Source organism: Oncorhynchus gorbuscha, linkage group LG21 (genome assembly GCF_021184085.1).
Source record: "Oncorhynchus gorbuscha isolate QuinsamMale2020 ecotype Even-year linkage group LG21, OgorEven_v1.0, whole genome shotgun sequence".
Taxonomy (NCBI): domain Eukaryota; kingdom Metazoa; phylum Chordata; class Actinopteri; order Salmoniformes; family Salmonidae; genus Oncorhynchus; species Oncorhynchus gorbuscha.
The window spans coordinates 1630771-1645214 of record NC_060193.1 but is presented as its reverse complement, the minus strand read 5'-3'; the positions used below and the strand labels follow the sequence as shown (position 1 = coordinate 1645214).

At 46.1% G+C, this 14444-nt stretch overlaps 1 protein-coding gene across 1 annotated transcript in view; it reads left to right on the top strand.

Moving 5' to 3' along the window:
* The window catches only part of LOC124008826 (caspase-6-like), a 43832-nt gene that overhangs the window by 27348 nt on the left and 2040 nt on the right, over positions 1–14444 (top strand). Inside the window, exons 3-4 of the mRNA XM_046320396.1 lie at positions 13064–13217; positions 13976–14154. Coding sequence (XP_046176352.1) covers positions 13064–13217; positions 13976–14154 — 333 coding nt within the window. The remainder of the gene's footprint in view (positions 1–13063; positions 13218–13975; positions 14155–14444) is intronic.

Below are 14444 nucleotides of genomic sequence, written 5' to 3'. Positions count from 1 at the left end.
AGCTACTCTACCTGGGGTCCATTAACTACTGAACATGTAGCAGCTACTCTACCTGGGGTCCATTAACATGTAGCAGCTACTCTACCTGGGGTCCATTAACTACTGAACATGTAACAGCTACTCTACCTGGGGTCCATTAACATGTAGCAGCTACTCTACTTGGGGTCCATTAACATGTAGCAGCTACTCTACCTGGGGTCCATTAACTACTGAACATGTAGCAGCTACTCTACCTGGGGTCCATTAACTACTGAACATGTAGCAGCTACTCTACCTGGGGTCCATTAACATGTAGCAGCTACTCTACCTGGGGTCCATTAACTACTGAACATGTAGCAGCTACTCTACCTGGGGTCCATTAACTACTGAACATGTAGCAGCTACTCTACCTGGGGTCCATTAACATGTAGCAGCTACTCTACTTGGGGTCCATTAACATGTAGCAGCTACTCTACCTGGGGTCCATTAACTACTGAACATGTAGCAGCTACTCTACCTGGGGTCCATTAACATGTAGCAGCTACTCTACTTGGGGTCCATTAACATGTAGCAGCTACTCTACCTGGGGTCCATTAACATGTAGCAGCTACTCTACCTGGGGTCCATTAACATGTAGCAGCTACTCTACCTGGGGTCCATTAACATGTAGCAGCTACTCTACCTGGGGTTCATTAACTACTGAACATGTAGCAGCTACTCTACCTGGGGTCCATTAACATGTAGCAGCTACTCTACCTGGGGTCCATTAACATGTAGCAGCTACTCTACCTGGGGTCCATTAACTACTGAACATGTAGCAGCTACTCTACCTGGGGTCCATTAACTACTGAATATGTAGCAGCTACTCTACCTGGGGTCCATTAACATGTAGCAGCTACTCTACCTGGGGTCCATTAACTACTGAACATGTAGCAGCTACTCTACCTGGGGTCCATTAACATGTAGCAGCTACTCTACCTGGGGTCCATTAACTACTGAACATGTAGCAGCTACTCTACCTGGGGTCCATTAACTACTGAACATGTAGCAGCTACTCTACCTGGGGTCCATTAACATGTAGCAGCTACTCTACCTGGGGTCCATTAACATGTAGCAGCTACTCTACCTGGGGTCCATTAACTACTGAACATGTAGCAGCTATTCTACCTGGGGTCCATTAACTACTGAACATGTAGCAGCTACTCTACCTGGGGTCCATTAACTACTGAACATGTAGCAGCTACTCTACCTGGGGTCCATTAACATGTAGCAGCTACTCTACCTGGGGTCCATTAACATGGAGCAGCTACTCTACCTGGGGTTCATTAACATGTAGCAGCTACTCTACCTGGGGTCCATTAACATGTAGCAGCTACTCTACCTGGGGTCCATTAACTACTGAACATGTAGCAGCTACTCTACCTGGGGTCCATTAACATGTAGCAGCTACTCTACCTGGGGTCCATTAACATGGAGCAGCTACTCTACCTGGGGTTCATTAACATGTAGCAGCTACTCTACCTGGGGTCCATTAACTACTGAACATGTAGCAGCTACTCTACCTGGGGTCCATTAACATGTAGCAGCTACTCTACCTGGGGTCCATTAACTACTGAACATGTAGCAGCTACTCTACCTGGGGTCCATTAACTACTGAACATGTAGCAGCTACTCTACCTGGGGTCCATTAACTACTGAACATGTAGCAGCTACTCTACCTGGGGTCCATTAACTACTGAACATGTAGCAGCTACTCTACCTGGGGTCCATTAACTACTGAACATGTAGCAGCTACTCTACCTGGGGTCCATTAACATGTAGCAGCTACTCTACTTGGGGTCCATTAACATGTAGCAGCTACTCTACCTGGGGTCCATTAACTACTGAACATGTAGCAGCTACTCTACCTGGGGTCCATTAACATGTAGCAGCTACTCTACCTGGGGTCCATTAACTACTGAACATGTAGCAGCTACTCTACCTGGGGTCCATTAACATGTAGCAGCTACTCTACCTGGGGTCCATTAACATGTAGCAGCTACTCTACCTGGGGTCCATTAACTACTGAACATGTAGCAGCTACTCTACCTGGGGTCCATTAACATGTAGCAGCTACTCTACCTGGGGTCCATTAACTACTGAACATGTAGCAGCTACTCTACCTGGGGTCCATTAACATGTAGCAGCTACTCTACCTGGGGTCCATTAACTACTGAACATGTAACAGCTACTCTACCTGGGGTCCATTAACATGTAGCAGCTACTCTACTTGGGGTCCATTAACATGTAGCAGCTACTCTACCTGGGGTCCATTAACTACTGAACATGTAGCAGCTACTCTACCTGGGGTCCATTAACTACTGAACATGTAGCAGCTACTCTACCTGGGGTCCATTAACATGTAGCAGCTACTCTACCTGGGGTCCATTAACTACTGAACATGTAGCAGCTACTCTACCTGGGGTCCATTAACTACTGAACATGTAGCAGCTACTCTACCTGGGGTCCATTAACATGTAGCAGCTACTCTACTTGGGGTCCATTAACATGTAGCAGCTACTCTACCTGGGGTCCATTAACTACTGAACATGTAGCAGCTACTCTACCTGGGGTCCATTAACATGTAGCAGCTACTCTACTTGGGGTCCATTAACATGTAGCAGCTACTCTACCTGGGGTCCATTAACATGTAGCAGCTACTCTACCTGGGGTCCATTAACATGTAGCAGCTACTCTACCTGGGGTCCATTAACATGTAGCAGCTACTCTACCTGGGGTTCATTAACTACTGAACATGTAGCAGCTACTCTACCTGGGGTCCATTAACATGTAGCAGCTACTCTACCTGGGGTCCATTAACATGTAGCAGCTACTCTACCTGGGGTCCATTAACATGTAGCAGCTACTCTACCTGGGGTTCATTAACTACTGAACATGTAGCAGCTACTCTACCTGGGGTCCATTAACTACTGAATATGTAGCAGCTACTCTACCTGGGGTCCATTAACATGTAGCAGCTACTCTACCTGGGGTCCATTAACTACTGAACATGTAGCAGCTACTCTACCTGGGGTCCATTAACATGTAGCAGCTACTCTACCTGGGGTCCATTAACTACTGAACATGTAGCAGCTACTCTACCTGGGGTCCATTAACTACTGAACATGTAGCAGCTACTCTACCTGGGGTCCATTAACATGTAGCAGCTACTCTACCTGGGGTCCATTAACATGTAGCAGCTACTCTACCTGGGGTCCATTAACTACTGAACATGTAGCAGCTATTCTACCTGGGGTCCATTAACTACTGAACATGTAGCAGCTACTCTACCTGGGGTCCATTAACTACTGAACATGTAGCAGCTACTCTACCTGGGGTCCATTAACATGTAGCAGCTACTCTACCTGGGGTCCATTAACATGGAGCAGCTACTCTACCTGGGGTTCATTAACATGTAGCAGCTACTCTACCTGGGGTCCATTAACATGTAGCAGCTACTCTACCTGGGGTCCATTAACTACTGAACATGTAGCAGCTACTCTACCTGGGGTCCATTAACATGTAGCAGCTACTCTACTTGGGGTCCATTAACATGTAGCAGCTACTCTACCTGGGGTCCATTAACATGTAGCAGCTACTCTACCTGGGGTCCATTAACATGTAGCAGCTACTCTACCTGGGGTTCATTAACTACTGAACATGTAGCAGCTACTCTACCTGGGGTCCATTAACATGTAGCAGCTACTCTACCTGGGGTCCATTAACATGTAGCAGCTACTCTACCTGGGGTCCATTAACTACTGAACATGTAGCAGCTACTCTACCTGGGGTCCATTAACTACTGAATATGTAGCAGCTACTCTACCTGGGGTCCATTAACATGTAGCAGCTACTCTACCTGGGGTCCATTAACTACTGAACATGTAGCAGCTACTCTACCTGGGGTCCATTAACATGTAGCAGCTACTCTACCTGGGGTCCATTAACTACTGAACATGTAGCAGCTACTCTACCTGGGGTCCATTAACATGTAGCAGCTACTACCTGGGGTCCATTAACTACTGAACATGTAGCAGCTATTCTACCTGGGGTCCATTAACTACTGAACACTCTACCTGGGGTCCATTAACTACTGAACATGTAGCAGCTACTCTACCTGGGGTCCATTAACATGTAGCAGCTACTCTACCTGGGGTCCATTAACTACTGAACATGTAGCAGCTACTCTACCTGGGGTCCATTAACTACTGAACATGTAGCAGCTACTCTACCTGGGGTCCATTAACATGTAGCAGCTACTCTACCTGGGGTCCATTAACATGTAGCAGCTACTCTACCTGGGGTCCATTAACTACTGAACATGTAGCAGCTACTCTACCTGGGGTCCATTAACTACTGAACATGTAGCAGCTACTCTACCTGGGGTCCATTAACTACTGAACATGTAGCAGCTACTCTACCTGGGGTCCATTAACATGTAGCAGCTACTCTACCTGGGGTCCATTAACATGTAGCAGCTACTCTACCTGGGGTCCATTAACATGTAGCAGCTACTCTACCTGGGGTCCATTAACATGGAGCAGCTACTCTACCTGGGGTTCATTAACATGTAGCAGCTACTCTACCTGGGGTCCATTAACATGTAGCAGCTACTCTACCTGGGGTCCATTAACTACTGAACATGTAGCAGCTACTCTACCTGGGGTCCATTAACATGTAGCAGCTACTCTACCTGGGGTCCATTAACATGGAGCAGCTACTCTACCTGGGGTTCATTAACATGTAGCAGCTACTCTACCTGGGGTCCATTAACTACTGAACATGTAGCAGCTACTCTACCTGGGGTCCATTAACATGTAGCAGCTACTCTACCTGGGGTCCATTAACTACTGAACATGTAGCAGCTACTCTACCTGGGGTCCATTAACTACTGAACATGTAGCAGCTACTCTACCTGGGGTCCATTAACTACTGAACATGTAGCAGCTACTCTACCTGGGGTCCATTAACTACTGAACATGTAGCAGCTACTCTACCTGGGGTCCATTAACTACTGAACATGTAGCAGCTACTCTACCTGGGGTCCATTAACATGTAGCAGCTACTCTACTTGGGGTCCATTAACATGTAGCAGCTACTCTACCTGGGGTCCATTAACTACTGAACATGTAGCAGCTACTCTACCTGGGGTCCATTAACATGTAGCAGCTACTCTACCTGGGGTCCATTAACTACTGAACATGTAGCAGCTACTCTACCTGGGGTCCATTAACATGTAGCAGCTACTCTACCTGGGGTCCATTAACATGTAGCAGCTACTCTACCTGGGGTCCATTAACTTGAACATGTAGCAGCTACTCTACCTGGGGTCCATTAACATGTAGCAGCTACTCTACCTGGGGTCCATTAACTACTGAACATGTAGCAGCTACTCTACCTGGGGTCCATTAACATGTAGCAGCTACTCTACCTGGGGTCCATTAACTACTGAACATGTAACAGCTACTCTACCTGGGGTCCATTAACATGTAGCAGCTACTCTACTTGGGGTCCATTAACATGTAGCAGCTACTCTACCTGGGGTCCATTAACTACTGAACATGTAGCAGCTACTCTACCTGGGGTCCATTAACTACTGAACATGTAGCAGCTACTCTACCTGGGGTCCATTAACATGTAGCAGCTACTCTACCTGGGGTCCATTAACTACTGAACATGTAGCAGCTACTCTACCTGGGGTCCATTAACTACTGAACATGTAGCAGCTACTCTACCTGGGGTCCATTAACATGTAGCAGCTACTCTACTTGGGGTCCATTAACATGTAGCAGCTACTCTACCTGGGGTCCATTAACTACTGAACATGTAGCAGCTACTCTACCTGGGGTCCATTAACATGTAGCAGCTACTCTACTTGGGGTCCATTAACATGTAGCAGCTACTCTACCTGGGGTCCATTAACATGTAGCAGCTACTCTACCTGGGGTCCATTAACATGTAGCAGCTACTCTACCTGGGGTCCATTAACATGTAGCAGCTACTCTACCTGGGGTTCATTAACTACTGAACATGTAGCAGCTACTCTACCTGGGGTCCATTAACATGTAGCAGCTACTCTACCTGGGGTCCATTAACATGTAGCAGCTACTCTACCTGGGGTCCATTAACTACTGAACATGTAGCAGCTACTCTACCTGGGGTCCATTAACTACTGAATATGTAGCAGCTACTCTACCTGGGGTCCATTAACATGTAGCAGCTACTCTACCTGGGGTCCATTAACTACTGAACATGTAGCAGCTACTCTACCTGGGGTCCATTAACATGTAGCAGCTACTCTACCTGGGGTCCATTAACTACTGAACATGTAGCAGCTACTCTACCTGGGGTCCATTAACTACTGAACATGTAGCAGCTACTCTACCTGGGGTCCATTAACATGTAGCAGCTACTCTACCTGGGGTCCATTAACATGTAGCAGCTACTCTACCTGGGGTCCATTAACTACTGAACATGTAGCAGCTATTCTACCTGGGGTCCATTAACTACTGAACATGTAGCAGCTACTCTACCTGGGGTCCATTAACTACTGAACATGTAGCAGCTACTCTACCTGGGGTCCATTAACATGTAGCAGCTACTCTACCTGGGGTCCATTAACATGGAGCAGCTACTCTACCTGGGGTTCATTAACATGTAGCAGCTACTCTACCTGGGGTCCATTAACATGTAGCAGCTACTCTACCTGGGGTCCATTAACTACTGAACATGTAGCAGCTACTCTACCTGGGGTCCATTAACATGTAGCAGCTACTCTACTTGGGGTCCATTAACATGTAGCAGCTACTCTACCTGGGGTCCATTAACATGTAGCAGCTACTCTACCTGGGGTCCATTAACATGTAGCAGCTACTCTACCTGGGGTTCATTAACTACTGAACATGTAGCAGCTACTCTACCTGGGGTCCATTAACATGTAGCAGCTACTCTACCTGGGGTCCATTAACATGTAGCAGCTACTCTACCTGGGGTCCATTAACTACTGAACATGTAGCAGCTACTCTACCTGGGGTCCATTAACTACTGAATATGTAGCAGCTACTCTACCTGGGGTCCATTAACATGTAGCAGCTACTCTACCTGGGGTCCATTAACTACTGAACATGTAGCAGCTACTCTACCTGGGGTCCATTAACATGTAGCAGCTACTCTACCTGGGGTCCATTAACTACTGAACATGTAGCAGCTACTCTACCTGGGGTCCATTAACATGTAGCAGCTACTCTACCTGGGGTCCATTAACTACTGAACATGTAGCAGCTATTCTACCTGGGGTCCATTAACTACTGAACATGTAGCAGCTACTCTACCTGGGGTCCATTAACTACTGAACATGTAGCAGCTACTCTACCTGGGGTCCATTAACATGTAGCAGCTACTCTACCTGGGGTCCATTAACTACTGAACATGTAGCAGCTACTCTACCTGGGGTCCATTAACTACTGAACATGTAGCAGCTACTCTACCTGGGGTCCATTAACATGTAGCAGCTACTCTACCTGGGGTCCATTAACATGTAGCAGCTACTCTACCTGGGGTCCATTAACTACTGAACATGTAGCAGCTATTCTACCTGGGGTCCATTAACTACTGAACATGTAGCAGCTACTCTACCTGGGGTCCATTAACTACTGAACATGTAGCAGCTACTCTACCTGGGGTCCATTAACATGTAGCAGCTACTCTACCTGGGGTCCATTAACATGGAGCAGCTACTCTACCTGGGGTTCATTAACATGTAGCAGCTACTCTACCTGGGGTCCATTAACATGTAGCAGCTACTCTACCTGGGGTCCATTAACTACTGAACATGTAGCAGCTACTCTACCTGGGGTCCATTAACATGTAGCAGCTACTCTACTTGGGGTCCATTAACATGTAGCAGCTACTCTACCTGGGGTCCATTAACATGTAGCAGCTACTCTACCTGGGGTCCATTAACATGTAGCAGCTACTCTACCTGGGGTTCATTAACTACTGAACATGTAGCAGCTACTCTACCTGGGGTCCATTAACATGTAGCAGCTACTCTACCTGGGGTCCATTAACATGTAGCAGCTACTCTACCTGGGGTCCATTAACTACTGAACATGTAGCAGCTACTCTACCTGGGGTCCATTAACTACTGAATATGTAGCAGCTACTCTACCTGGGGTCCATTAACATGTAGCAGCTACTCTACCTGGGGTCCATTAACTACTGAACATGTAGCAGCTACTCTACCTGGGGTCCATTAACATGTAGCAGCTACTCTACCTGGGGTCCATTAACTACTGAACATGTAGCAGCTACTCTACCTGGGGTCCATTAACTACTGAACATGTAGCAGCTACTCTACCTGGGGTCCATTAACATGTAGCAGCTACTCTACCTGGGGTCCATTAACTACTGAACATGTAGCAGCTATTCTACCTGGGGTCCATTAACTACTGAACATGTAGCAGCTACTCTACCTGGGGTCCATTAACTACTGAACATGTAGCAGCTACTCTACCTGGGGTCCATTAACATGTAGCAGCTACTCTACCTGGGGTCCATTAACATGGAGCAGCTACTCTACCTGGGGTTCATTAACATGTAGCAGCTACTCTACCTGGGGTCCATTAACTACTGAACATGTAGCAGCTACTCTACCTGGGGTCCATTAACATGTAGCAGCTACTCTACCTGGGGTTCATTAACATGTAGCAGCTACTCTACCTGGGGTCCATTAACTACTGAACATGTAGCAGCTACTCTACCTGGGGTCCATTAACATGTAACAGCTACTCTACCTGGGGTCCATTAACTACTGAACATGTAGCAGCTACTCTACCTGGGGTCCATTAACATGTAGCAGCTACTCTACCTGGGGTCCATTAACTACTGAACATGTAGCAGCTACTCATGACTCTATACATAACTGAGTAACAGATCATTCCATGATAACATGACTCTATACATAACTGAGTAACAGATCATTCCATGATGACATGACTCTATACATAACTGAGTAACAGATCATTCCATGATGACATGACTCTATACATAACTGAGTAACAGATCATTCCATGATAACATGACTCTATACATAACTGAGTAACCTCTGGTAACAGATCATTCCATGATGACATGACTCTATACATAACTGAGTAACAGATCATTCCATGATAACATGACTCTATAGTGTATAAACCCATAGTGGTGTTTCTGATGGGGTTTGTGTTCAGTGTATAAACCCATAGTGGTGTTTCTGATGGGGTTTGTGTTCAGTGTATTATAGTGGTGTGTCTGATGGGGGTTTGTGTTCAGTGTATTATAGTGGTGTTTCTGATGGGGTTTGTGTTCAGTGTATTATAGTGGTGTGTCTAATGGGGTTTGTGTTCAGTGTATTATAGTGGTGTGTCTGATGGGGGTTTGTGTTCAGTGTATTATAGTGGTGTTTCTGATGGGGTTTGTGTTCAGTGTATAAACCCATAGTGGTGTTTCTGATGGGGGTTTGTGTTCAGTGTATTATAGTGGTGTGTCTGATGGGGGTTTGTGTTCAGTGTATTATAGTGGTGTGTCTGATGGGGGTTTGTGTTCAGTGTATTATAGTGGGGTTTGTGTTCAGTGTATTATAGTGGGGTTTGTGTTCAGTGTATTATAGTGGGGTTTGTGTTCAGTGTATTATAGTGGGGTTTGTGTTCAGTGTATTATAGTGGTGTTTGTGTTCAGTGTATTATAGTGGTGTTTCTGATGGGGTTTGTGTTCAGTGTATTATAGTGGTGTTTCTGATGGGGGTTTGTGTTCAGTGTATTATAGTGGTGTTTCTGATGGGGGTTTGTGTTCAGTGTATTATAGTGGGGTTTGTGTTCAGTGTATTATAGTGGGGTCTGTGTTCAGTGTATTATAGTGGGGTTTGTGTTCAGTGTATTATAGTGGTGTTTCTGATGGGGGTTTGTGTTCAGTGTATTATAGTGGTGTTTCTGATGGGGTTTGTGTTCAGTGTATTATAGTGGGGTCTGTGTTCAGTGTATTATAGTGGGGTCTGTGTTCAGTGTATTATAGTGGGGTTTGTGTTCAGTGTATTATAGTGGGGTTTGTGTTCAGTGTATTATAGTGGGGTCTGTGTTCAGTGTATTATAGTGGTGTGTCTGATGGGGGTTTGTGTTCAGTGTATTATAGTGGTGTTTCTGATGGGGGTTTGTGTTCAGTGTATTATAGTGGTGTTTCTGATGGGGTTTGTGTTCAGTGTATTATAGTGGGGTTTGTGTTCAGTGTATTATAGTGGTGTTTCTGATGGGGTTTGTGTTCAGTGTATAAACCCATAGTGGTGTTTCTAATGGGGTTTGTGTTCAGTGTATAAACCCATAGTGGGGTTTCTAATGGGGGTTTGTGTTCAGTGTATTATAGTGGGGTTTGTGTTCAGTGTATTATAGTGGGGTTTGTGTTCAGTGTATTATAGTGGTGTTTCTGATGGGGTCTGTGTTCAGTGTATTATAGTGGTGTTTCTGATGGGGGTTTGTGTTCAGTGTATTATAGTGGGGTTTGTGTTCAGTGTATTATAGTGGGGTCTGTGTTCAGTGTATTATAGTGGGGTTTGTGTTCAGTGTATTATAGTGGTGTTTCTGATGGGGGTTTGTGTTCAGTGTATTATAGTGGTGTTTCTGATGGGGTTTGTGTTCAGTGTATTATAGTGGGGTCTGTGTTCAGTGTATTATAGTGGTGTGTCTGATGGGGTTTGTGTTCAGTGTATTATAGTGGGGTTTGTGTTCAGTGTATTATAGTGGGGTCTGTGTTCAGTGTATTATAGTGGTGTGTCTGATGGGGGTTTGTGTTCAGTGTATTATAGTGGTGTGTCTGATGGGGTTTGTGTTCAGTGTATTATAGTGGGGTTTGTGTTCAGTGTATTATAGTGGGGTCTGTGTTCAGTGTATTATAGTGGTGTGTCTGATGGGGGTTTGTGTTCAGTGTATTATAGTGGTGTTTCTGATGGGGGTTTGTGTTCAGTGTATTATAGTGGTGTTTCTGATGGGGTTTGTGTTCAGTGTATTATAGTGGGGTTTGTGTTCAGTGTATTATAGTGGTGTTTCTGATGGGGTTTGTGTTCAGTGTATAAACCCATAGTGGTGTTTCTAATGGGGTTTGTGTTCAGTGTATAAACCCATAGTGGGGTTTCTAATGGGGGTTTGTGTTCAGTGTATTATAGTGGGGTTTGTGTTCAGTGTATTATAGTGGGGTTTGTGTTCAGTGTATTATAGTGGTGTTTCTGATGGGGTCTGTGTTCAGTGTATTATAGTGGTGTTTCTAATGGGGGTTTGTGTGTCTGTTTCAAGTGGTTAGTAATAATAGATTATACAAGTGGTTCGGCATTTTTAACAGACAAATCCAGTAGTTAATTTCTCTTCAACCCTCAGCCATGAAAGACGGTGTTGGTTCTCTGTGTAGTTCAGGACAAGCCGTGCTGCTCCGGTTCTGAGCTGCAGCTTTGATAGGTCTTTCTTTGCTCCACGTGACCAGACAGTAATTAATACGGGGGACAAGACCAGAGCCCGAACAAATAGAACAGTGGATCATTGTACCCACAACACTCTAAAACAGGGCTCTCCAACCCTGTTCCTGGAGAGAGACCCTCCTGTAGGTTTTAACTCCAACCCTGTTCCTGGAGAGAGACCCTCCTGTAGGTTTTAACTCCAACCCTGTTCCTGGAGAGAGACCCTCCTGTAGGTTTTAACTCCAACCCTGTTCCTGGAGAGAGACCCTCCTGTAGGTTTTAACTCCAACCCTGTTCCTGGAGAGAGACCCTCCTGTAGGTTTTAACTCCAACCCTGTTCCTGGAGAGAGACCCTCCTGTAGGTTTTAACTCCAACCCTGTTCCTGAGAGACCCTCCTGTAGGTTTTAACTCCAACCCTGTTCCTGGAGAGAGACCCTCCTGTAGGTTTTAACTCCAACCCTGTTCCTGGAGAGAGACCCTCCTGTAGGTTTTAACTCCAACCCTGTTCCTGGAGAGAGACCCTCCTGTAGGTTTTAACTCCAACCCTGTTCCTGGAGAGAGACCCTCCTGTAGGTTTTAACTCCAACCCTGTTCCTGGAGAGAGACCCTCCTGTAGGTTTTAACTCCAACCCTGTTCCTGGAGAGAGACCCTCCTGTAGGTTTTAACTCCAACCCTGTTCCTGGAGAGAGACCCTCCTGTAGGTTTTAACTCCAACCCTGTTCCTGGAGAGAGACCCTCCTGTAGGTTTTAACTCCAACCCTGTTCCTGGAGAGAGACCCTCCTGTAGGTTTTAACTCCAACCCTGTTCCTGGAGAGAGACCCTCCTGTAGGTTTTAACTCCAACCCTGTTCCTGGAGAGAGACCCTCCTGTAGGTTTTAACTCCAACCCTGTTCCTGGAGAGAGACCCTCCTGTAGGTTTTAACTCCAACCCTGTTCCTGGAGAGACCCTCCTGTAGGTTTTAACTCCAACCCTGTTCCTGAAGAGAGACCCTCCTGTAGGTTTTAACTCCAACCCTGTTCCTGGAGAGAGACCCTCCTGTAGGTTTTAACTCCAACCCTGTTCCTGGAGAGAGACCCTCCTGTAGGTTTTTTAACTGTTCCAACCCTGTTCCTGGAGAGAGACCCTCCTGTAGGTTTTAACTCCAACCCTGTTCCTGGAGAGAGACCCTCCTGTAGGTTTTAACTCCAACCCTGTTCCTGGAGAGAGACCCTCCTGTAGGTTTTAACTCCAACCCTGTTCCTGGAGAGATACCCAGGACAGTGGATCTTCGTGTCAAAAACACAGATCATATTTTTTAATTTTTTTACAACAGACATACCTCTCTCTCCCAATCTTCACAACAACTCTGTCAATAGGACTTGACCCTGATGTTACTCCTTGGAGTTCAGCTTCTTCGACTTGTTGAAGAGGTCACACCCCCCTTTATGTACAACACCAGTTGAGGTTTAGGTCTTAGAGAATGTTTTTGAACCAAATACAATGATTTATTTGTGTTAGGATGGCTTATATACCTGTAGGTGGACTGTAAGGTTCATGCTAACCAGCTGGTTGTGTCTGTCCACTAGGCTTGTCGTGGGGATAAACATGACGAGCCAGTCAGTCCTATAGTAGACGTGGTGGACTGTGAGGTTCATGCTAACCAGCTGGTTGTGGATGCTGGGACGGTACACACACTTCCTGCTGGTGCGGACTTCCTGATGTGCTACTCTGTGGCCGAGGGTGAGATCAATCACACCATCACACTATCCATTCAATAGGTACGACTCTCACATTGACCTTCCAGTCTCGTCCTTTCAACATTGTTCCCTTCTCCCATTCTGTCTCTCTCTCTGTCTGTTTTTTTGTGTTTCTCTCTCTGTCTCTCTGTCTCTCTCTCTGTTTTTTTGTGTTTCTCTCTCTGTCTCTCTCTCTCTCTCTGTCTGTTTTTTTGTGTTTCTCTCTCTGTCTCTCTGTCTCTCTGTCTCTCTCTCTGTTTTTTTGTGTTTCTCTCTCTGTCTCTCTCTCTCTGTTTTTTTGTGTTTCTCTGTCTGTCTGTCTGTCTGTCTGTCTGTCTGTCTGTCTGTCTGTCTGTCTGTCTGTCTGTCTGTCTGTCTGTCTGTCTGTCTGTCTGTCTGTCTGTCTGTCTGTCTGTCTGTCTGTCTGTCTGTCTGTCTGTCTGTCTGTCTGTCTCTCTCTCTCTCTCTCTCTCTCTGTCTCTCTGTCTGTCTGTCTCTCTCTCTCTCTCTGTCTCTCTCTCTCTCTCTGTCTCTCTCTCTCTCTGTCTGTCTCTCTCTCTCTCTCTCTCTGTCTCTCTCTCTCTCTCTGTCTCTCTCTCTCTGTCTCTCTCTCTCTCTGTCTCCATCTCTCTCTCTGTCTCTGTCTCCATCTCTCTCTCTGTCTGTGTCTCCATCTCTCTGTGTCTCCATCTCTCTGTGTCTCTCTCTGTCTCCATCTCTCTGTGTCTCTCTCTCTGTGTCTCCATCTCTCTGTGTGTGTAGGTTATTTCTCCCACAGAGAGACGTTGAATGGATCGTGGTACATCCAGGACCTATGTGAAGTGCTCCAGGAGTACGGAACGCGGCTGGAGATCACAGAGATGATGACGCTAGTTAACCGCCGGGTGTCGCTGCGACGCGTAGAGAACTGTGCCGACCGCAACGCCATCGGGAAGAAACAGGTAGACACACACACACAGGAAGTAGACACACACACACAGGAAGTAGACACACACACACACACACACACAGGAAGTAGACACACACACACAGGAAGTAGACACACACACGCACAGGAAGTAGACACACACACGCACAGGAAGTAGACACACACACGCACAGGAAGTAGACACACACACACAGGAAGTAGACACACACACACAGGAAGTAGACCCACACACGCACAGGAAATACTCATGACATTTTGCCTCACGCTAATTAACCGTTAATTAACATTTAAAAAAACGTTTCA